The sequence below is a fragment of the Pan paniscus genome, chromosome 19 (genome assembly GCF_029289425.2).
Source record: "Pan paniscus chromosome 19, NHGRI_mPanPan1-v2.0_pri, whole genome shotgun sequence".
In the NCBI taxonomy this organism is placed as follows: domain Eukaryota; kingdom Metazoa; phylum Chordata; class Mammalia; order Primates; family Hominidae; genus Pan; species Pan paniscus.
Genome location: NC_073268.2, coordinates 75,713,977 through 75,737,855, shown reverse-complemented (window position 1 = coordinate 75,737,855; position 23,879 = coordinate 75,713,977). Strand labels below are relative to the sequence as shown.

The following is a 23,879-nucleotide window of genomic DNA, read 5'->3' as shown; positions in this document are numbered from 1 at the left end:
CTCACTGATTTGTTTCATGATCTGGATGTGGGTTACAAAGGTGAGACTGGTTTGTGAAACTTACCTAAGCACTTAAGATCTGACTGCTTTTCTGTAAACATGATTATTCAATAAAAAGTTTTTTTAAAAAATCAAATTTTCTATTCTAATGAGAAATTACCTGTTGTCATTGATCCATAACATGGCAATATTAACAAGCCATCGAGGGTGGTATCTTGAACATCATAATCATAATCAACAGACTCTGCCATCTGAAAAAGTAACTCACAACTTTTTTCTATTTCAAACTGGCCTAAAATGGGAAGAAAAAAATAACTTCAGCAACTGAACAGAAAAATTAATTTAAAAATAAAGAAAATGTCAAAATTAAAATTAATTTTGCCTAAAAGTTATTGTAAATCTCTCATTTAATGTAAAGGAGATGAACACATAAGCTGTACCATATTTCAACAATAAAATTCGAAGTAGAAGAAACATCAGTTTCTAAGAAACTTAAATCTCTAAAGGAATAAAAATATTTATCATCGTCAAGCTTTTCACCCTGTATTTGACAAGACTCACCAAATTGTTAACAAAGGAGAAAAGCTAGTCCAGGTGCTATTGCATTTGGTTAAATTTCAAAATACTTAAGTAATCTCCAAAAAGGCAAAGATTGTGACAATCCCTCACTTCTGACATTAGTACAAGGCAGAGGAAAAAGGTAAACAAGGAAACTACTAATTCCTATTAGGAGGGTGCTGCTACTTGAAAAGTTATGCCACTAGTTTGGGATTTAACTATTTTATTTTTGATCTCCAAAAATGCCACATGCTTGTCTACGACACATAGATTCTACACCTTATGTGTTGTTACCACACAGTACAATGCCACCACCCAAAGAAGAACCTGGTGAAATGTCCTTTGAAATAATGGAATTAACTCAGGTCTGTTTAGTCAGGTTACATTTCTATCTAAGACAGACCAACAAAAACAATATTTCACTATTTAATTTCTTTCTATTAAAAGGTCAGTGTGTTTTACATATATTTACTAATGAGCCTGATGTCTTTGACATTTGACATATATGTGTGTGTATATATACATATACACTATTACGTCTTTGACATATACTACTATGTCTTTGACATAAAATATATATACATACTATTATGTCTTTGACATAAACATATGTCTTTGACATAAATATATATAATCCTCTTTGGCAGCTAGCTTACAATTTTTATCTATCTTTTACCTAAAATTATTCAGATAATCAGAAAAGGCTAGGGCAACACTTGAGAAGGGCACAGAATTCCCAACAGAAGTAGCACTCTATCTGGGTGCCACATTCCTCACTTACAAATACTTAAGTTTTTTAACTTGATACTGAATGCTCACCAGTCAGAAAAACCAAAATGTCTCCAGCCATTTCATTCAAATGGATATCCATGGTGACTTTCACAATCTAAAGCAAGAAATGCAGGCATAATATGCTACTGGAAATACAGTCATTCCCTTACCACCACTTCCCTTGCCCCACAGAAAAATTAAATTTGATTCTTAAAAGTTCTAGGACCTGTGAGGACTGTCATTAAAATAGTAGTGAACAAATGAATTATCAAACCACCCAATTAGTAAGAATCATAGATATTTTAAAAAGACATTAAATGAATGCCAAGTAATACCGCTTGAATATACGCAGTATTTTCTCTGTCTCGTGGACCAATCAAATTGCAGAATTTTTCTCTGACTGGATAAAGTCTTCCAGGTATATCAAATATTGGACAATTTCCAAAGAATGCAGAGAGCTTGGCTAATTCCATAGTTGCTGACATTACCACCACTTTTAAATGCTCCTTCCTATTAGGAGACTTCTCCTGAAATAGCTTCTTCAATAAACCAAATAAGATATCCTGAAAGAAAAGTAAATTTCTAGTAAGTCACAAGTACACTTAACAGCCAAACTATTTTAAATACACTGCTGTTCTAACCAAGGAATTCCTATTTTAATACATTAAAATATAAGTAGGAGCCAGGTGCGGTGGCTCACACCTGTAATCCCAGCACTTTGGGAGGCCAAGGTCGGAGGCCAAGAGGTCGAGACCTGCCAGGGAAACAAAACGAAGACACTGTCTCTACAAAAAATATTCTTAAAAATTAGCCAGACATGGTGATGCACGTCTGCAGTACCAGCAACTCAGGAGGTTGAGATGGGAGGATCACTTGAGCCCAGGAGTTCAAGGGTGCAGTGAGCTATGATCGTGCCACTGCTCTCCAGCCTGGGTGATGGAGCAAGACTCCATCTCTAAAAAATTAAATTAAATTAAAAAGTAAGAGGAGGCAATTCTCTACACAATAAAAAGCTACCCAAACAAACTACTTGCTAATAAAAAAAATAATAATAAATTAAAATACTCACTGTAGTTAGAGTTCTTTCATGGGCTTCATCCAAAATAATGACACTGAATTTGGTAAGATTTGGGTCTCCCAGAATATGTTTCAGTAAACATCCATCAGTCATATATTTGATTGCTGTCTCCTAATGTTCAAACAGCAGTGTCACAGGAATTCACCACTATTTTCCCAACTAAATTTTTCCTCAAGAGGTACAAACATTAACTGATCAAACCACTCTGACTAAACAAAAGGGTACATAAAAATAGTCTAACTTATGTATACAAAATGATGGTAAGTTACAAAACATGCTGTCCATACAGAAAAAGGGACAAATAACTCACTTGGGTATTCTTGGACAAAGCAACAAAAATCACCAATAAGGAAATACAATAAAGTCAGAGGAAAGTGGCAAGATGATGCAATGGCATTGGGTAAGCAAGTTGTGGGAAACAACAGTGAAATGAGATTTATCTTTCTGACTCAGCCCCTATTTTAGAGGATTCGGGGGAAATGAGAAAATGGTAGGTGCATACTTTCCACCCACTCTCTCCTCTTCTCTATTAAAAAATGTGTTACTTAGGTCAGACACGGTAGCTCACGCCTGTAATCCCAGCACTTTGGGTTGCTGGGGTGGGTGGATCACTTGAGTCCAGGAGTTCGAGACCAGCCTGGACAACATAGCAAAACCACATCTCTAATAAACATATAAAAATTAGCCAGGTGTGGTGGCTCACGCCTGTAGTCCCAGCTACTTGGGAGGCTGAGACGGGAGGACTGCTTGAGCCTGAGAGGCGGAGATTGCAGTGAGCTGAGATCACGCCATTGCACTCCAGCCTGGGTGACTTAGTAAGACACTATCTCCAAATAAAAATGTGTTACTCGACAAGCATTAAAACAGGGTGAGAAAAAGGTCCAAAGGGTAGGAATAACAGCAACGACATCCATAAAACAAGGGAAGGAAGAAAGAAAAAACAGTGACCACTAGAAGGCAAAAAGATAGTATTTTGGGGAGTCATCTTGTGCCACATTTGATGGCCATTCCCATTAGGGAACATATGTAAACCAGGGATCGTTTTGTAGTTGGACAGGATTAAGAAATCCACAGGGAATGTAAATTATAATATTCACTATTAAAAAGAAAATTTTAAATTTGTTGGTGCCATGAATATAGAAGATGCTTTAACACTTGCTGATTTTGTTAATTGGCTGATTTTGTTAATTCAGCTTTCCATTGACTTCAAGAATACAAACACACAAAATAAATCAACCTGAAAACATGCTCAGTGAAATAAGAGTGACACGAAGTACAAAATATTGTGTGATTCCACTTGAATGAGGTACCCGGAGTAGGCAAATTTGTACAGACAGAAGGTAGAACAGAAGACACAGCAGGGCGCGGTGGTTTACCCTGTAATCCCAGCACTTTGGGAGGCCGAGGCAGGCAGATCACAAGGTCAGGAATTTGAGACCAACCCCATCTCTACTAAAAATACAAAAAATTAGCTGGGCGTGGTGGCAGGAGCCTGTAATCCCAGCTACTTGGGAGGCTGAGGCAGGAGAATCACTAGAACCTGGGAGGCAGAGGTTGCAGGGAGTGGAGGTCGCGCCACTGCACTCCAGCCCGGGCAACGGTGTGAGACTTTGTCTCAAAAAAAAAACAGAAGTTACCAGAGGCTAGGGGGAGGGAGAAATGGGGGTTTTAATCTATAAGAGTTTCTGTTCGGGATGATAAAAAAAGTTCTGAAAGTAGGAATGGTGATGGTTACCCAACATTGTGAACACACTTTTTTTTTTTTGAGGTGGAGTTTTGCTCTTGTTGCCCAGGCTGGAGTGCAGCGGCGCGATCTCAGCTCACCGCAACCTCCGCCTCCCGGGTTCAAGCCATTTTCCTGCCTCAGCCTCCTGAGTAGCTGGGATTACAGGCATGCACCACCATGCCCAGCTAATTTTGTATTTTTAAAAGAGACAGGGTTTCTCCATGTTGGTCAGACTGGTCTCGAACTCCTGACCTCAGGTGATCCACCCGCCTCGGCCTCCCAAAGTGATGGGATTACAGACGTGAGCCATCAAGCCCAGCCCATTGTCAACATACTTAATGGCACTGAATTGTATACCAAAATAGTAAAATGGTCAAGTTATATATATTTTACTACAATAAAACATTTTAAAAACCTACATGTCAAGAATCCTTACAGTTAAAAAACATAAATAAGAGAATCCTAAGAAAATAAACTGTCATTTATAAACTAAGGAAGGAGAAAATGGGATGAATATCAGACACTTGAGAGCTAAAGCATTAACAATGAACAACAAAAATAAATTCTTTAAAACATATATTGAATTTTGAAGTTAAAAATCTTTCAGAACTCTCTCCACTCTTTCTGTTAAGTTTATAACATTAGCTGGGCATGGTGGCATGCTCCTGTAGTCCCAGCTACCCAAGGGGCTGAGGTAGGAGATCACTTGAGCCCAGAAGGTAGAGGCTACAGAGAGCCATGATTGCGCCACGCACTCCAGGCTGGGCGACAGAGCAAGACCCTGTCCCATAAAAGAAAAGAAACAAATACCAACAAGACTTTTGTACCTTAGAACTGCAATCATCAAAACGAACTTGGTATCCTACTTTGGATCCCAAAGTGCATTTCATTTCTTCAGCTACTCTCTGAGCAACTGATATAGCAGCTACTTTTCGTGGTTGAGTTACACCAATCATACCATGTTGTGAAAACCCTATCAAAACCAGAGATAAAGAAACACAACAATGTTAGCAATTGTCTTCCTATTAGAGCTAAATTGTTTTTGGCCAATCAATACAAAACTGCTTGAATGTTTCCAAAAGAATATCTCGCAAATTAAAAACACACTGCTATGTTTGCATCATGGAAATTTAAATATTAATTTAAAATAATACATATTAATAACCACGCAAAAATAAATATGTATATTTTATATATATATATAATATATATATATATTTAGACAGAGTTTTGCTCTTGTTGCCTAGGCTGTAGTGCAATGGCGCAATCTCGGCTCACCGCAACCTCTGCATCCCGGGTTCAAGCAATTCTCCTGCCTCAGCCTCCCGAGTAGCTGGGATAACAGGCATGTGCCACCATGCCGGGCTAATTTTGTATTTTAGCAGAGACGGGTTTTCTCCCTGTTGGTCAGGCTGGTCTTGTACTCCCAACCTCAGGTGATCCACTTGCCTCTGCCTCCCAAAGTACTGGGATTATAGGCATGAGACACCACGCCCAGCCAAAAAAAAAAAAAAAAAAAAAAGAAAAAAAATTATATATATATCTATCTATATATATAGATAGATATATATATATTTTTTTTTCTTTTTTGAGACAGAGTATTGCTCTGTTGCCCAGGCTGGAATGCAGTGGCGCGATCTTGGCTCACTGCAACTTTCACTTCCTGGGTTCAAGCGATTCTCCTGCCTCAGCCACCTGAGCAGCTGGGATTACAGGCGCTTGCCACCAGGCCCAGCTAATTTTTTTGTAAAAAATATATTTTTTAAATTAGAATTCAGGCTTTGTCTGTTTTTTTCTGTCTAAAAATCTACTCTAAAGGTAAGCCAAGAATTTTGAAACATAAGAATTCATAAAATTCCACATACTTCCCAAAATAAATTTACTTTTGCCACAAGAGTAAAACTGGATTTATTTATTTATTTATTTATTTATTTTTGAGATAGAGTCTTGCTCTGTTGCCCAGGCGGGAGTGCAGTGGCACAATCTCGGCTCACTGCAACCTCTACCTCCTGGGTTCAAGCAATTCTCCTGCCTCAGCCTCCTGAGTAACTGGGATTACAGGTGTGCGCCACCACACCCAGCTAATTTTGTATTTTTAGTAGAGATGGGGTTTCACCATGTTGGCCAGGCTGGTCTCAAATTTCTGACCTCAAGTGATCCATCTGCCTCAGCCTCCCAATGTGCTGGGATCACAGGCATGAGCCACTGCACCCAGCCTAAAACTGGACTTAAATATGCCACCTTTCTGCTGGGAGCAGTGGTACACACCTGTAATCCCAGCTACTCAGGAGCCTGGCTACTCAGAAGGTTGAGGTAGGAGGATTGCTTGAACTCAGGAGTTTGAGATCAGCCTGGGCGACATAGTAAGATCTCATCTCAAAAAAAAAAATAAATATATATATCTATATCTATATATATATGCACCTTCCATATACCATTTTAATATATTTGGGAATGGAGCTGCATCTTAAAATCGATGGCGCATTTCCATTCTTACTAATACAGTAGTCCCTCTTTACCTTTGGTTTTGCTTTCCAATTTTTCAGTTACCTACAGTCAATGGAGGTCCAAAAATGTTACAGTACTTTGAGAGACAGAGAGAGACCACATTTACAAAAGTTTTACTACAGTATATTGTCATAACTGCTCTATTTTATTGTTGTTGTTGTTGTTAACTTCTTACTATGCCTAATTTATAAACTAAACTTTATCATAGGTATGTATGTATGTATAGGAAAACACATAGTATATGCAGGGTTTGGTATTATTGGCAGTTTCAGGCATTGAGTGGTCTTAGAAGGCATCTCCCAAGGATAAGAAGGGATTACTGCATATAAAACAGTGATATATCTTAATAGATGGCACCTTAGATTGAAGCATTAGAATAATACATTTGTTATTTTTTAAGGCAAATCATATCCAATATAATACTGCTCTTTACAAACCTTATGACAGAAAGTTCTGTCATACTGAAAGACACTTGTCAAAAAACAAAATTACAACAAATTTATTTTATTTTTGTTTATTTTTTTTGACACAGAGTCTCACTCTGTCGCCCAGACTGGAGTGCAACAGCACGGTCTCAGCTCACTGCAACCTCTGCCTCCTGGGTTCAAGCGATTCTCCCGCCTCAGCCTCCCAAGTAGCTGGGATTATAGGTGCCCACCGCCACGCCTAATTTTTGTATTTTTAGTATAGACGGGTTTCACCATGTTGGCCAGGCTGGTCTCGAACTGCTGACCTCATGATCCACCTGCCTTGGCCTCCCAAAGTGCTGGGATTACAGGCTTGAGCCACCGCGCCCGGCCTAAAAATTTTTTTTTTTTTTGGAGACGGAGTCTCACTCTGTCTCCCAGGCTGGAGTACAGTGGCACGATCTCGGCTCACTGCAAGCTCCGCCTCCCAGATTCATGCCATTCTCCTGCCTCAGCCTCCCGAGTAGCTGGGACTACAAGCGCCCACCACCACACCTGGCGAATTTTTTTTTTTTTTCTATTTTTAGTAGAGACAGGGTTTCACTGTGTTAGCCATGATGGTCCCAATCTCCTGACCTCATGATCCGCCCACCTCGGGCTCCCAAAGTGCTGGGATTACAGGCGTGAGCCACTGTGCCCAGCCAAAACTTTTTAATTGGCTTTTGTGATTCTAATTCTGGAATCACATCAACCCATCGTCTCATAAAATAGAATCAGTGTTCCAATGAGCTGAGCAGAGGAGGCTGATTGTATAGACAGAAAAGGGCTGAGGAAAGCAGAAACAGAAAACAAAAAGCAGATTGCTCATTTCAAAGTTACTTTTCTTGTCAAAGTTAAAGCAGAGGAAACTTCTTGATGCTCCTAAAACTGGTCTGTTTGGGGATTTGGCTATTATCTCTTTCTCCTGATTTCTCAGTAGATGAAAAATTTAGTTTCTAGACTTGGTGGCGTGGAACTTCAGTATGAGTAACTCCATTTTGGTTTGGTCTGTTGGGTCTAGTGCGGGGGATCAGTCCAAACCAAAGGCCTCCTATTAACTTTACTTAACGTATTTTAAAGGTAATTTGTTAGTTGGCTTGCGCTGGCAAAGCCAGGGGATAAATATTTACCTGATAATGCTCTAGAGAAAGAACCAAGAAGTACTAATGGCAGCAACAGATATCACATATCTCTTACCCCTCAAAATTATTTCAGTATCCAATGGTTAATAGTCTACTGCTAGACAACTTTATTCTATAAAATGGAAGTAATATCTAGATGTAATTCTATTTGAGATTATTATGGTAATTAAAAATGGGAAAATTTGCCATCCCAACTAATTCTTGAACCTGAAATAGACCATAAAGAAGCAAAGGAGACATAGGGGAAGGGGGTGTGCCAAGAGAAGCGGGACTATAAAAGCAAATACTGGGCAATCATGGAGTACAGAAGTCCTACTGGCCTTTAAAAAGAGGATATTTTTAAAATATTTCCAATTATTACAACAGAAAAAAATCACCTGCTTCATATAGATATTTTGGGAGTTGAGTTGTTTTACCACTTCCTGTATTTCCAGTAACAATAAGGAATGAATTGTCCCTCACAGCTTGAATAATCTTTTTTCTTTGTTTCTGAATAGGAAAAGTTGGAGTAGTTCCTCCCTCCTGGGACGTGCATCCTTTCTCTTCTGTAATAACAGAAAAACAAGTCAATTAAAAGACTTGTAAAGATATCTCTGACTCAATTTCTCAGGACTAAAACCAGAAAGGCAATAGAATTTTAGGGCTGGAAGGGATCATCCATGACTTCTCAGTTAAATCGCTCATGTAAGTGAGCGTTAATGAGCGCAATTTGTAAGTGAGGGTTAATGAGCCCAGAACAACTTTTTGGTGAAATTCAGCAACTTGAGCATTTGTTCACGCATAACTCAAAGTACTTTTCAAAGCAAGTATAGCTCAAGGCAACGTATACACATGCATACTTACACAGAAGCACAAAACTCAATTTTATTTAACAATAGACCAAAAACTGGAACACAGCAGAAAATTCTCAGCTGGATTAGAAGCCACCTGTGTTTGCTTCTGATTCATGGTTCAAGTTAGGTCCCTGTTCAGAGCGACTGATATCCCAGAAGGCCAAGTGGTGGGTAACCATGGAAACTGGCTCCTGGAAACTGGCTCCCTTCATACTGTACCCAAAGGCAGGCTGGCGGCCCGACGAAGGGTGGGGGGGATGAACGGGTAGAGAACAAAGGGTTTATGAGCCTGTTTAAGAACAGAATGCATTTCGGGCGTTGGGGTTCACTTTTTCGCCCCCCAGTAAGGTTTTCGCCTAACTTGGAACTGGGACCGCCCCCCTCTAAGGCAAAGTGCTCATTGGACGCAAAGTTCGCCTCGGGCTTGGAAAGCCAGGAGAACGCCACGGCTTCCTCACTACTCTTCTCAGCCTGCCAAAGGCGTACTTTCATCCCCCCACCAAAACCCCCACGCCGTAACTCCCGCTGGCTTCCGTACCGTCCCGCGGACCGCACCTCTATCGGCGATGCAAACAGCCGAGAGCCGCTCTTCCTGGAGGTCTCTTGACCGCTCACCCTCCTCCTGCCGCCTTGGCGCCCTGCCCGCGACTGCGGGAAACCGGGACATAGACCTGGCCCCGAGTGGAGGCGAGCACGTCCACCGATCTGAGGAGATGGGAGGGGAAAGACGAGGACGCGCCCTGATGACGTAGAGGTGTTTACTTCCGCGCGTGCGACTTGTAGCAAGGGGAGGGGGAGCTGCTCGATGACGTGGTACGGGGCGGCCGGACCTCGAGCCGAGGCTCCACCCCCAGGGATTTCCCGCCAACTGCCACGTGCGCTTCGCCTTGGGCGGCTGAGCCATACCTGAGGGCCCGAAGACCCCCTCTTGTTTCGCCTCTCCGGCGCCGAAGGTCGCGACGACACCTCTTTTCAACGCCACAGTGGTCTCTGCAGGCTATTCTGCCTTCACACACCTGACACGATGTAACCCTCTGCCCGGAGGTGGAACCATGATCCCAGAGTGCTGCGTTCCTCAACTCATTCTCACCTTTCCTAACCTGATATGACCTGTCCAAGGCACACAGCTACTGAGTTGTGGAGTCGAACTTTTAGTTATGTTATCATCAAAACTTAGGTCGCCAAGGCTGTTCATTTCCCTCATAGGACCCTGCATTTTAATTTATTTACATGTTTCCTCTTCTGCCCAGCTAGATTGTAAAGCCCCCCACAAGAGTCGGAATATTAAAACACTGCTACATCCAGGGCCCAGCACAGTGATTCAAGGTGGGCTGTCAATATTTGTTGACTTTGCTGGAATGGAGGAATGAATAATTGACTTCCTTAGGAATTAAGCTCATTTTTGATAGAGGTGCATTCCTTGGAAACCACAGTAGCTGAAAAGTTCAACAGATACACAGCATCTGAGGCAGGGCAACTTTTTCAGAAAAGGTACTTTAGGGGCAGGTCTTTCTGTTCTAGAGCCTGCCAATTTTTAAATTAGTGTCAACTGTAACAAAATCATTGCAATGTGAACAAGATTGTTTCTTGAACTCTTCAATTGTTCCTGCTGTTAGAATTAACCAACACTTAACTACCAAAGAAGACAACTCAAAACTGTCACTTCACCATCACCTAAAGACCCTCTTGTCTGACCAGGCTTCAAAAGATGTACCATAAGGTTGTTGGACCCCCAGATTTTTCTGTGCTCATTTGAAGTGAAGTCATGGCCATGCATGGTGGCTCATGCCTGTAATGCCAGCACCTTGGGAGGCCGGGACAGATGAATCACTTGAGATCAGGAGTTCGAGACCGGCCTGGCCAATATGGTGAAAACCCGTCTCTATTAAAAATAAAAAAATTAAAAAAATTAGCCGGGTGTGGTAGCACGTGCCTATAATCCCAGCTAATCGGGAGGCTGAGGCAGGAGAATCGCTTGAACCTAGGAGGCAGGGGTTGCAGTGAGCCAAGATCATGCCACTGCACTCCAGCCTGGGCAACAGAGCGAGATTCCACCTCAAAAAATAAAGTGAACTCATACCAACTGCTTTTAAATGGAACTGATCAACACTTCTTAAAATGCAAGCTCATCAGATTTTGAATGATACCAAATAAGTTGGAACTTTGTAACAACTTTATATCTCAAAACCTGGGTATGAGAGGAAGCAATCTGGTAAATAGGAGAACATTCCAGGTTTCTCTCTTTCAGTAGGAGCATCTCCCAGCCTTCTGGATCATGTTAGGAATTCAAAATATTATAGAAACAGAAACCAAAATGGCAAAAATACATTTGTGGTACAGGCAAGGTATTGGTAATCTCAGTATTTCAGTATAGGGCATCTCTATCACTGATATAATAAAGTCACTTTCTAAAAATCATCATTTCAGACCAATGATGATTACCACTTAGCTCATAGTAGTCAAATCTTTCCAATACAGTTGACCCTTGAACAATACTGGTTTGAACTTCACAGGTCCACTTGTAGGCAGATTTTTTCTTCTGCACCTGCTAAGCTGGAGATAGCAAGATCAACCCTTTGTCTTCCTCCTCCTTCTCTTCAGCCTACTGAACAGGATGGAAACCTTTATGATGATCCACTTAAACTTAATGAATAGTAAATATATTTTCTCTTATGATTTTCTTAATGTTTTATTTTCTCTAGCTTGCTTTAAGAATACAGTATATAATACATATACAAAATACGTATTAATTAACTGTTTATGTTATTGGTAAGGCTTCCAGGCAATAGTTGGTATTAACAGTTAAGCTCTGGGGAGTCAAGTAATACAGATATTGGCCCAATGCAGTGGCTCACACCTGTAATCCTAGCACTTTGGGAGGCCAAGGTGGGCAGATTGCCTGAGTTCAGGAGTTCAAGACCAGCCTGGGCAACATGGCAAAACCCCATCTCTCCTAAAAATACAAAAAAATTAGCTGGATGTGGTGGTGCGTGCCTGTAGTCCTAGCTATTCGGGAGGCTGAGGCAGAAGAACCACTTGAACCTGGGAGGCGGAAGTTGGGGTGAGCCAAGATCGCGCCACTGCACTCCAGCCTGGGTGACAGCGAGACTCTGTCTCCAAGAAAAAAAAAGAAAAGAGTTATATGCAGATTTTTACAGTGCAAAAGGCTCATGCTCCTAACCCCACCTTGTTCAGGTTTCAACTGTAAATTATTTCCTCTATTTTTCACAAAAACTCATACAGTTAGGTTATTACTATCCCTAATTTTTGTGTTAGAAACTTGCCTGTGGTGACAAAACAAAGAACTAAGAGGGCCAAGATTCAAAGTCACACTAATAACCACTAAACTGCATTGGGAGATGGAAGTATTTAGATTTTGGTGCCAAAATAATGTATTTTCTTCCAATGTTTGTAACTCTAATAGAACTGACCCCATTCTTGTATGAGAACCACCTATTGAGAGTATAGAATATAAAACCTGCAAGCAGAGAATGAAGAAAAATAAAAGTGAAAAATTCAAGCGATGTTTAACATTGTTCATTTTATAACCAAGGACATTTAAAGCATGTTACCATGATAACCATGTGCTTGGGGCTATTCTAAATTAGAAGATCAACAATTATTTCCTACCCAGTGAGTTTACAAATTACGATGACAAACAAAACTCAAGTACAGAGTAAAAATAGAAAATAAATGGGTTGAATCTGGGAAGAAAGGTCAGTGTCCCTAACGACATTGAATCTATTTCTTATCTTTGGGTTACATTAAAAACCTGAGGCCAGGCCTGTAATCCCAGGACTTTGGGAGACTGAGGTGGCCAGATCACCTGAGGTTGAGAGTTTGAGACCAGCCTGGCCAACATGGTGAAATCCCATCTCTACTAAAAATACAAAAAATTAGCCTAGGGTGGTAGTAGCCACCTGTAATCCCAGCTACTTAGGAGGCTGATGGAGGAGAATCTCTTGAACCGGGGAGGTGGTGGTTGCAGTGAGCCAAGATCTCACCACTGCACTCCAGCCTGGACAACAGAGTGAGACTCTGTCTCAAAAAAAAAAAAAAACTCCTGAAAGAACTGGTATTTAAAGAAATGTGAGAAGTCTGAATTGCACCCTGCTGCTATTGCCTCATAAGCAGTCTTTCAAAATATTCCACAATCCAAGCAACCTGTTCCAGAGCATCCAAAAGAGACTCAACATTACAGATTTACAAAAATGGAATAGAATTTTAAAATCATCTTCAGGAAAGAAAGAAAAGTATAGGACCACTGTTGTGATGGTTAAAAGGAGTAAATAAAGCAAAAAAAAAAGGAAAATTATCAAAGATATTATTACAGTCAGAACGAGAAAGTTTAAAATGCTAGAAAAATGGTGATATGTACAAACCTAATTAATAACAGAACCTAATTGTTCACAGAAGGAATGAGCAATGGTATTAAGCTACATGGATTTTTTAAAAGCTCATTAATTGGACCAAAACAAGACTTGTCTTGGTAAAGGGAAGCAGACAGAAGCCAGATTGTGAGTAAATGAGAATTCGCAAGCAAACTGAAAATGTACCTAATACACTTGGGGATGGCTGGTTAGAATCAACTAGGGTAAATGAAAGGGAGAGAAAAGAATAGCTGGAAAAAGATGCCGCTACTACAGTGTGTATGTGGTGATTAAGAGACGACTTGGTCAATGAAAGTATTGGGGTACAATTAGAAGATTTGTTTAGGAGAGTTGAAACTGATACTGATGAGGGAGAAATACCAAGTTCACATTTTGAGGAAAGATAAAGGACTGGAGGAGAGAGAACAAACTTTTAGCCCACATAGGTATTATAAACTTGCATTTGTGGTGGATTTGTATCCCAAAATGTGAATCCGATTGTTTCTCTGTATTTTCCTCCCCTTTTTCTATCTCACTGGTAACCCATGGGCCTATCTTCCTGTTCAGCCCTCAACAAAGCAGAAACAAAAATCCAAAGACACTGCTGACATGAGGTCCCAAATCAGAGCCTTCTGTGCATGCTCAAATTACTGGTTACTTCCTCTCTCAGATGGATAAGGCTGGGCCTAGGCAGAGGGCAGAGAGTGGAGAGGATATAATGAGAAAGGAAAGACTGACAGAAGGGATAAACAGCCCTCTAGGGGGCAGGAGAAAGATCATATTTTGTAGAAAGTTCTAATGGGGCCAGATGTGGTGGTTCATGCCTGTAATCCCTACACGATGGGAGGCCAAGGCAGAAGGATTACTTGACACCAGGAGTTTGAGACCAGCCTGCGCAACATAGTGAGACCCCATCTCAAGACTCATCTCTACAAAAAATACAAAAATTAGCCAGGCATGGAGGTGCATGCCTGTATTCCCAGCTACTTGGGAGGCTGAGGCAGGGGGATCACTTGAGCCCAGGAGGACAAGACTGCAGTGTGAGCCGTGATAGTGCCACTGCACACCAGCCTAGGTGACAGAGTGACACCCTGTTTTAGAAAAAAGAAAAGAAAGAAAAAAGAAAAAAAGAAAATTCTAATGGAAGGAATTCAAGGAGATAAACCATTCTCAAGTGTGGACCATTCCCTTCTCCATTAAAAAATCAGAAACAAACATCTATGACCAGTTTTTCATCTAGTAGTCCTGGATACATGTAGACCTTGAAAGAGAGAGGGGAACTTCATTCTAGAGAGAATGTAAACATGAAAGAAAACCTCATGCCCTAAACTAAATGGAACTAGACAAAAAATTTGGGAATTTTTCTGAGTCATGTATTGGTGGACTACATGCCACGGTTACATATTTTATTAATAAGCTTATAGTATATTAGCAACTTGGGGGTTTAGAGGAAAATAATTAGATGGTATGGCCATATCACAAAACAAGAGAAATATCTCACGTTCAGTCCAAAAGTAAAAAATAGCAGCCAGGTGCCATGGCTCACACCTGTAATCCCAGCACTTTAGGAGGCCGAGGTGGGCAGATCGCCTGAGGCCAGGAGTTCAAGATGAGCCTGACCGACATGGTAAAACCCCATCTCTACAAAAAAATACAAAAGTTAGCCAGCCGTGGTGGCGCTCGCCGGTGAGCTTACTCAGGAGGCTGAGGCATGAGAATCACTTGAACCCAGGAGGCAGAGGTTGCAGTGAGCCGAGATCATGCCACTGCACTCCAGCCTGGGCGACAGAGTGAGACTGTCTCAAAAAAAAAAAAAAAGTAAAAGATATCATCACACTTTCTTCTCTTTAAATGTCTAGATATTAAGATTTGAGTAGTTATCACAGAGCCAGTCACCAAATAGTCATTAAATCATTCATCAACAATATTGTTTGAGAGCTTAATAGAGATTGAGACACTGCTAGTTGTCAATGAAAATTGCGCTTTATATGTATGTATATAGTCTTTAATAAATGTGTAGAATTCCCGTTAATTTACTAGTAAAATGGGACCTCTTCCAAGTGAAAGCTCAATGTTTACTCTAGCTTCCTATTTATTCATTCCTGTGTTCATTCAGTAAATATTATAATGCACAATTCTTTTTTTTTTTTGAGACAAAGACTCACTCTTGTTACCCAGGCTGGAGTGCAATGGCATGATCTCAGCTCACTGCAATCTCTGCCTCCCAGGTTCAAGCAATTCTCCTGCCTCAACCTCCTGAGTAGCTGGGATTACAGGCGCTTGCCACCACGCCTGGCTAATTTTTTTATTTTGAGTAGAGACGGGGTTTCACCATGTTGGCCATGCTGGTCTCAAACTCCTGACCTCAGGTGATCCGCCTGCCTCGGCCTCCCAAAGTGCTGGGATTACAGGCATGAGCCACTGCGTCCAGCTAGAATGCACAATTCTTATATGCACCTTTTTTAATAGCCACGCAGAGGCATAAAATATGTGTAGGACATGGTTATTACCTTCAGTGAGATTACAAGTAATCAAGGAAATAAAATATTTAGAGGAGGAAAAACTAGCTAGAGTAATCAGTGAAGGCTTCTAGGAGTTAGTGACATTTGAACTGAGCTTTGAAAGTTGGGAAGATTCCAGTAAATGCTAGGGAAAGATTCTAGATAGAGTGCCTTTGACAAAGGCACAATAGAGTGATCAAGATATTATTAATTATGGATTATTGAGAAAGATGCAGTATTAGTGTTCTGACTATAGTCTCTGTAAATCTTTCAGTGACCTGAAGGTGGCAAGCTGGGTTTACTTGAGAAATTTCAGTATCAACATTATTTAAAAGAAAAATGAAACAGTACTATTTCTCTGAAAAAAATCTTTCATTGACATTTAACTCATAAAATCAAAAAGTGAAACAGATTGAAACATAAATAAACATTTACTGCATGTCTTTAGTATGACTTACCTTAAGGCACATAGATTTTGTATTGCAAATTCTTTCCATTTTATTTATATTTATTTATTTATTTATTTATTTATTTATTTATTTACTTTTGAGATGGAGTCTCACTCTGTCACCCAGGCTGGAATGCAGTGGTGAGATCTCGGCTAATTGCAACCTCTGCCTCCCAGGTTCAAGCAATTCTTCTGCCTCAGCCTCCCCAATAGCTGGGACTACAGGCGTACACCAACATGCCCAGCTAATTTTTGTATTTTTTGTGGAGACAGGGTTTTGTCATGTTGGCCAGGTTGGTCTGGAACTCTTGACCTCAAGTGATCTACCTGCCTCAGCCTCCCAAAGTGCTGAGATTACAGGTGTGAGCCACCACACCTGGCCTTATTTTAATATCTTAATTTTTATTGTCCTTATTGATTTCTCAGTTATGATACAATTTTTTCACAGGAAAAAACGGAGCTTACATATTTAAGTATTGTAAGAATTAAAGAAAGAGGAAAGAAACATTAAAAGCGGCTCAACAGTCAAAGACAGGTTTATTTTAGAGAATAAACCTGAGAGGGGCTTTTGGCCGATTTCAGTCAGGGGCCCTCTCTTACAGACTAAGATTATTTAAGAGTTCAGGGCAAGAGAATTTATCACAGGCTTGGAATATTTCTGTGTCGGGGAGAAGTTTATTGCGGGGTTGGAATGTCTCTGGTTGGAGGGAAGGTTATCTTGGGGCTGACATCTCTCCAGTTGGGGAGGGGTTTATCTTATGGTTGGAAGGTTTCCGGTCAGAGATGTCATTTGCGGTTTATGGTCATGCTGACCTTAGCCATTAGGCTGATGCCTTTTGGATTAGGCAGTTTTTGATCAAGGGGAACTTTAGAATAGCAGTGCTTGTCCAAGATGGCAATGTTCCTGCTCTGTCAAGTATTACCATTAAAATCTGAGGAAAGACCAGCAGCGGTGGTTGGCACCTATAATCCCAGCACCACTTTGGGAGGCTGAGGCAGGTAGATCATCTGAGGTCAGGAGTTCCAAACCAGCCTGACCAATATGGTGAAACCCCGTCTTTACTAAAAAAATGCAAAAATTAGCCGTGCATGTGTCGCGCGCCTGTAATCCCGGCTATTCAGGAGGCTGAAGCATGAGAATCGCTTGAACCCCAGAGGCAGAGGTTGCAAAGCCCCGAGATCTCAGCACTGCACTCCAGCCGGGTGAAAGTGCGAGACTCCATCTCAAAAAAAAAAAATCTGTGAAAAGCATTGTGAGAAGGCTTTTGAGGGGGCGGTCAGGTTATTGGGGCATAATTTCCAAATGTTATAGTTTTAGTGTATACTTTTGTTACCCACACAATGGGTGGGTTTGATCACTTAGCCAGTGACAGTCCAATACCACAACCAAGGAAGATTTAACAAGGGGATTTTATTACTCACAATAAGTAAGGAGGATATCGGGGATAATTCCCCAAAGCAGTGTCTCCCTAAACAAAGGTGATAAAAAGGCTTTTATTAGGCAGGTTAGCTGAGTTATCATATGTAGAGGTGGAGTAGAGGCAGCTCAGGCCCAGTCTGCGATCACGCCTCTACATACAAATGGAGAATAGCTCCTTCCTAGGTGGATTTTTAGTATGCTAATGAGGAGAAATCTCCAAAGTTCATCTCCAACTCAGGCATCTCTGGATCCAACTGGTTTTTGTTTTGCTGTGGCTGGGTTTCTTCCTTGAACTTTTTTTTTTTTTTTTTTGGAGATGGAGTCTCCCTCTGTCGCCCAGGCTGGAGTGCGGTGGGGCGATCTCAGCTCCCGGGTTCAAGCGATTCTCCTGCCTCAGCCACTTTAGTGGCTGGGATTACAGGCGCGCGCCACCATGCCCAGCTAATTTTTGTATTTTTAGTAGAGATGGGGTTTCACCATGTTGGCCAGGATGGGCTCGATCTCTTGACTTTGTGATCTGCCCGCCTTGGCCTCCCAAAGTGCTGGGATTACAGGCCTGAGCCACCGCGCCCGGTCCCTTGAACTTTTCTGAAACAATAAAAACTCCAGCAGTTACAACTGGGTGCTTTTTCTTTATCTTTATCTTTTTTTTTTTTTTTTTTTGAGACGGAGTCTCGCTGTGTCGCCCAGGCTGGAGTGCTGTGGCCCGATCTCTGCTCACTGCAAGCTCCGCCTCCCGGGTTCACACCATTCTCCTGCCTCAGCCTCCCGAGTAGCTGGGACTACAGGCGCCCGCCGCCACGCCCGGCTAATTTTTTGTATTTTTAGTAGAGACGGGGTTTCACCGTGTTAGCCAGGATGGTCTCGATCTCCTAATCTTGTGATTGGCCTCCCAAAGTGCTGGGATTACAGGCATGAGCCACCACGCCCGGCACAACTGGGTGCTTTTTCATAATGTGTTCTGGAAAAGGAAAACCCTGGAAAAGGGTTACAGTTTTTTGAGTTTTACCAGTTTTGACAAGTGCATATGGTTGTGTAACCACCACTATAAATATAAGATAAAAAATGGTTTTATAACTTTAACAAATTCCCTTGTATCCCTTTATGGTCAGCTCCTTCCTTTACCTCCAGGCCCTCAAAACCACTAATTTGTTTTCTGTCTGTATAGTTTAGCATCTCCCGAAATGTCATATGAATGAAATTGTATAGCATGTACTCCTTCTTTGGTCTGCCTTCTTTTATCTTCAGCATTATTGCTTTGAGATTCATCCATGTTGTAGTGTATATCAATAGTTTAATCCTTTTTATTATTAAGTGGTATTCCATTGTATGGATGTACCACAATTTACTTATTAATTCAGTAGTTGAGAGACATCTATGTTGTTTCCAGTTTTGGGTGATTATGTGTAAATTCACTATAAACATTCATATACAGGTTTTTAAGTGACAAAGTTTTCATTTCTCTAGGGTAAATACGTAGGAGTGGAATTGCTGGGTCAAAGATAAATATATGTTTATAAGAAACTGCCAAACTGTTTTTCCAAAGTAGCTGGACCATTTTGCACTTCGATCAGCCATGTATGAAAATTCCAGTTGCTCTGCATCCTTGCTAGGACTTGATATTGTCAGTGTTTGTTCATTTGTTTGAGCCATTCTAATAGGAGATAATGGTATTGTTACAGGTAGTTAGACAGGCATGAGCAGAGCAGGAGAGAGCTCTCCCCACTCACCAGGAATGTCAGGAAATGGTTCGGCAATTATCATATTGCCTCTCTAAAAGTGACAAATTGGCAGCAGTGACATATTGGCATAATTAGATGGCATGGCCATATCATAAAACTTAGAGAAATTCCTAACTTTCAGTCCAAAAGTAAAAGATATCATATCATCATCACAATTTCTTCTTGTTCTTTTTGAGTGTCCAGATATTGAGATTTGAGTAATTATCACAGAGCCAGTTACCAGTCATTAAATCATTCATCATCAATATTGTTGATGAGAGGCTGATAAATTGCCAGGGAGAGGCCATTTCCTGATGGTTTACACCTGTCTCTCTAAAAGGTTAGTTGAATGCAGACACCAGGGAGAGGCAACTTCACAGGCATGCACATTGGGAAACAAAATGACGGAGTATGACCTTCCTGGGCACTCCACTGGAAAAGGAAAGAAAGCTTCGGATGGGCACGCCTACAGCTTCCTAAACACACTGTGCGTGCTCACCTCCCAAGCATATAGAGGGTATTGCGCCTGCGGGCAGCCCACCCTAAGGGAAATATCATGGGAAAGGGGTACTAGACACCAGAAGTGGGCCAGTCTATAAAGTTCTAGGATTGGCCTGGGACAGTGGCTAATGCGTGTAATCCCAGCACTTTGGGAGGCTGAGGCGGGCAGATCATGAGTTCAAGAGATCGAGACCGTCCTGGCCAACATAGTGAAACCCCGTCTCTACTAAAAATACAAAAATTAGCTGGGCGTGTTGGCTCACACCTGTAGTCCCATCTACTTGGGAGGCTGAGGCAGGAGAATCGCTTGAACATGGAAGGCGGAGGTTGCAGTGAGCCAATATCCTGACACTGCACTCCAGCCTAGTGACACAGCAAAACTCTATCTCAAAAATAAAATAAAATAAAATAAAATAAAATAAAATAAAATAAAGTTCTAAGATCAAGGTTAAATGTCGCACTTGACCTTCTTGGTGCCCGTTTGGGTCTCTTCCAAGTGTACTTTCCTTTCTTTCCTGCTCTAAAGCTTTTTAATAAACTTCCACTCCTACTCTGAAACTTGATCTTTTTTTCTGCCTTATGCCCCTCAGTGGAATTATTTGTTCTGAGGAGGCAAGAACTGAGGTTGCCGTAGACCCATACGGATTTGCCACTGGTAGCTTGGACTACCTTCCACTGATAACAGTATCTTATTACAGTTTTAATTTGCATACCTCTATGACAATATCAAACATATTTTTACAAAAGGTATTGATTTGTAGTCCATACAACTTTTTCATAAAGTGTGTGTTCAAAACGTTTGCCCACTTGTATGTGTGTGGGAAGGGTTGCTTATTATCTTACTGAGTTTTGAGAGTTCTTTATGCATTTTGAATACTAGTCCTTTGTCAGATATATGCTTTGCAAATACTTTGGCCTAGTCTATGTCTTGTCTTTTAATTTTCTTAATTGTGTCTTTCAAAAAGTTCTTAATTTTGATAAAGTTCAATTTACCAATTTTTTTCCTTTTATAAATTGTGCTTTTGGTGTGGTATCTTAGAAATCTTTGCCTAATCCAATGTCACAAAGATGTTTTCATATATTTTCTTATTTATTCCTTTATTTATTTTTAATTTTTCTTTTTTTGAGACAAGATCTCTCTCTGTCTTCCAGGCTGGAATGCAGTGGCACGATCACACTTCAATGAAGCCTCGAACTTCTGGGCTCAGTGAACCTCCCACTTCAGCCTCCTGAGAAACTGGAACTACAGGCATGTGCCACCATGCTTGGCTAATTTTTTAAAAATTATTATTATTTTATTATACTTTAAGTTCTAGGGTACATGTGCACAACGTGCAAGTTTGTTACATATGTATACATGTGCCATGTTGGTGTGCTGCACCCATTAACTCATCATTTACATTAGGTATATCTCCTAATGCTATCCCTCCCCTCTTGCTTGGCTAATTTTTGTACTCTTTTTTGTAGAGACTGTTTATTTTTTTCACATTGCCTAGGCTGGTCTCAAACTCCTGGGCTCAATGGATCTTCCCACCTCAGCCTCGAAGTGATGAGATTACAGGCATTAGTCACTGCACCTGGCCAATGTTTTCTTCAAGTATTTTCATAGTTATAGAATCTTACATTGAGATTTGCAATCCATGTTTAGTTGAGTTGATGTTTTTACATGGCACAAGGTATGGGTCAAGGTATACACACACACATACATACACACACCTATATATATACACACACACACACACAATTGTTCTAGCACCATTTTTTTCCATAAGTGAAAATTTTAGCCAAGGAAGAGACTTACACTCTTTTTTTTTTTTTTTGAGACGGAGTCTCACTCTGTCGCCCAGGCTGGAGTGCAGTGGCATGATCTCTGCTCACTGCAAGCTCCACCTCCCAGGTTCACACCATTCTCCTGCCTCAGCCTCCCAAGTAGCTGGGACTACAGGCGCCTGCCACACCACGCCCGGCTAATTTTTTTGTATTTTTTTAGTAGAGATGGGGTTTCACCATATTAGCCAGGATGGTCTTGATCTCCTGACCTCATGATCCACCTACTTCGGCCTCCCAAAGTGCTGGGATTACAGGCATGAGCCACCGTGCTGGGCCAGAAGGGACTTACACTCTTAAAATTTACAATTAAAATCTGAAATAGGTCTTGTCTGAGAGTTTCTTCAACTTTTTTTGGTTGATTTTTTTTTTTTTACTTTATTTTCCAAACATTACACCCTATTTAAAAGGAACAATTTGTATGATGTTGGTTCTTTTTTTTTTTTTTTCAAGGCAGAGCCTCACTCTATCACCCAGGCTGGAGTGCAGTGATACCATCTCAGCTCACTGCAACCTCTGCCTCCTGGGTGTTAAGCAATTCTTTCTGCCTCAGCCTCCCAAGTAGCTGGGATTACAGGCGCCCCGCCACCATCTCCAGCTAATTTTTGTATTTTTAACAGAGATGGGGTTTGACCATGTTGGCCAGGCTGGTCTTGAACTCCTGACCTCAGGTGATCCACCTGCCTTGGCCTCCCAAAGTGCTGGGATTACAGGCGTGAGCCACTGCATCTGGCCATGTCTTGGTTTTTATCCCTTTCATTTTATTCCATTAGAAGTATCAGGATTTTAAGACATTTTCAAATGACACTGTCTATCTCTGCAGTATCTAGAATAATGCAATTTTAAACTATAGAGACTGCCATCCCCACTTTGTAGAGATGAAGAAACCAAGACTTTAAGATCTTCAATGACTTGCCCAAGGTCATACAGCATAGAGGCAGAGCAAAGTCTAGGGTACAGCTTCCCAAATCTCTAGGCCATTGCTTTTTCCGCCAACTGTTTATGGGCTTCATATTGATGTTTCACTAACTTTATTTCTATGTATTAAATATAGACAATTGCTTCAATAGTAGGCTTTTATCTAAAATTTCATTTTTGGTGCTTCCCTTCTAGTACATAAAGTTCAATAAAGCAAAATTAAACAGAATTCTTACAAGATACCTTTAAGGTTTACCCAATGCCACTGGGTTTACAATCTCATTATAAAGTAAGCACACATACAAAAAGGAAACAGTCTAGACACTAGGGATTACCAAAATGCTGACATTTTAATTCATAATTCTAAGACTTTGCACAGATGCATAATTTTTACTTTACATATTAAGTTAGCTATACCTCTTCATTTAATTGTAAATTAGACAGAAATTTTACCTTTTTTGCTGCATGGGACTACAAGCAGTCTGGTGAGTTAAATCTGGATGATCCAGTCTCATCTGATGCAACAAAAATATAGATATGCTTGATAAAATATAAGAATCTTCAGATGCCAGAAATGAAGAGGGAATGCAAATTCCCGAGAAAATGCAAAGCTATTCTGTGGGTACAGTATCCTGTGAGGAAATGGAGGATGTGATGGGAAGCCTCAATAGATGTCTAAAAGGAGTTCCAGAGTAATGGAAAATGTCTATTTGAATAGGAAAGAAGCAATATTTGAGTAGATAATCACTGAGCCCCAGACAGGAAAAATTAAAAACCATATACACCTGACCAAAATGAAACATGGACCACGCTGGAAAGAGAGAAATTCTTTTTTTTTTTTTTTTTTTTGAGACGGAGTCTCGCTCTGTCGCCCAGGCTGGAGTACAGTGGTGTGATCTCGGCTCACGGCAAGCTCTGCCTCCCTGGTTCAGGCTATTCTCCTGCCTCAGCCTCCTGAGTAGCTGGGACTGACTACAGGTGCCCGCCACCAAGCCCGGCTAATTTTTTTTTTTTTTTTTTTTAGACGGAGTCTCGCTCTGTGGCCCAGGCTGGAGTGCTGGAGTGCAGTGGCACGATCTCGGCTCACTGCAAGCTCCGCCTCCCAGGTTCA

At 41.0% G+C, this 23,879-nt stretch overlaps 1 protein-coding gene across 6 annotated transcripts in view; it reads right to left on the bottom strand.

Annotated features, from left to right (window-relative positions):
* Positions 1-9,990, bottom strand: part of DHX40 (DEAH-box helicase 40) — a 42,698-nt gene extending 32,708 nt beyond the window's left edge. Inside the window, exons 1-7 of one of the 6 annotated variants that reach the window (XM_034942594.3) lie at positions 9,618-9,990; positions 8,607-8,774; positions 4,961-5,106; positions 2,399-2,518; positions 1,665-1,892; positions 1,378-1,444; positions 161-292 (exon numbers count right to left, since the gene is read on the bottom strand). In XM_034942594.3, the coding sequence (XP_034798485.1) occupies positions 161-292; positions 1,378-1,444; positions 1,665-1,892; positions 2,399-2,518; positions 4,961-5,106; positions 8,607-8,774; positions 9,618-9,966 (1,210 nt within the window). In that variant the 5' untranslated portion in view covers positions 9,967-9,990. Of the gene's footprint in view, positions 1-160; positions 293-1,377; positions 1,445-1,664; positions 1,893-2,398; positions 2,519-4,960; positions 5,107-8,606; positions 8,775-9,072; positions 9,277-9,600 lie in introns of those variants that run through there. The other 5 variants (XM_003817357.5, XM_024926263.4, XM_055101642.2 and 2 more) reach the window with 5 other exon arrangements.
* Positions 9,991-23,879: the final 13,889 nt, after the last annotated feature.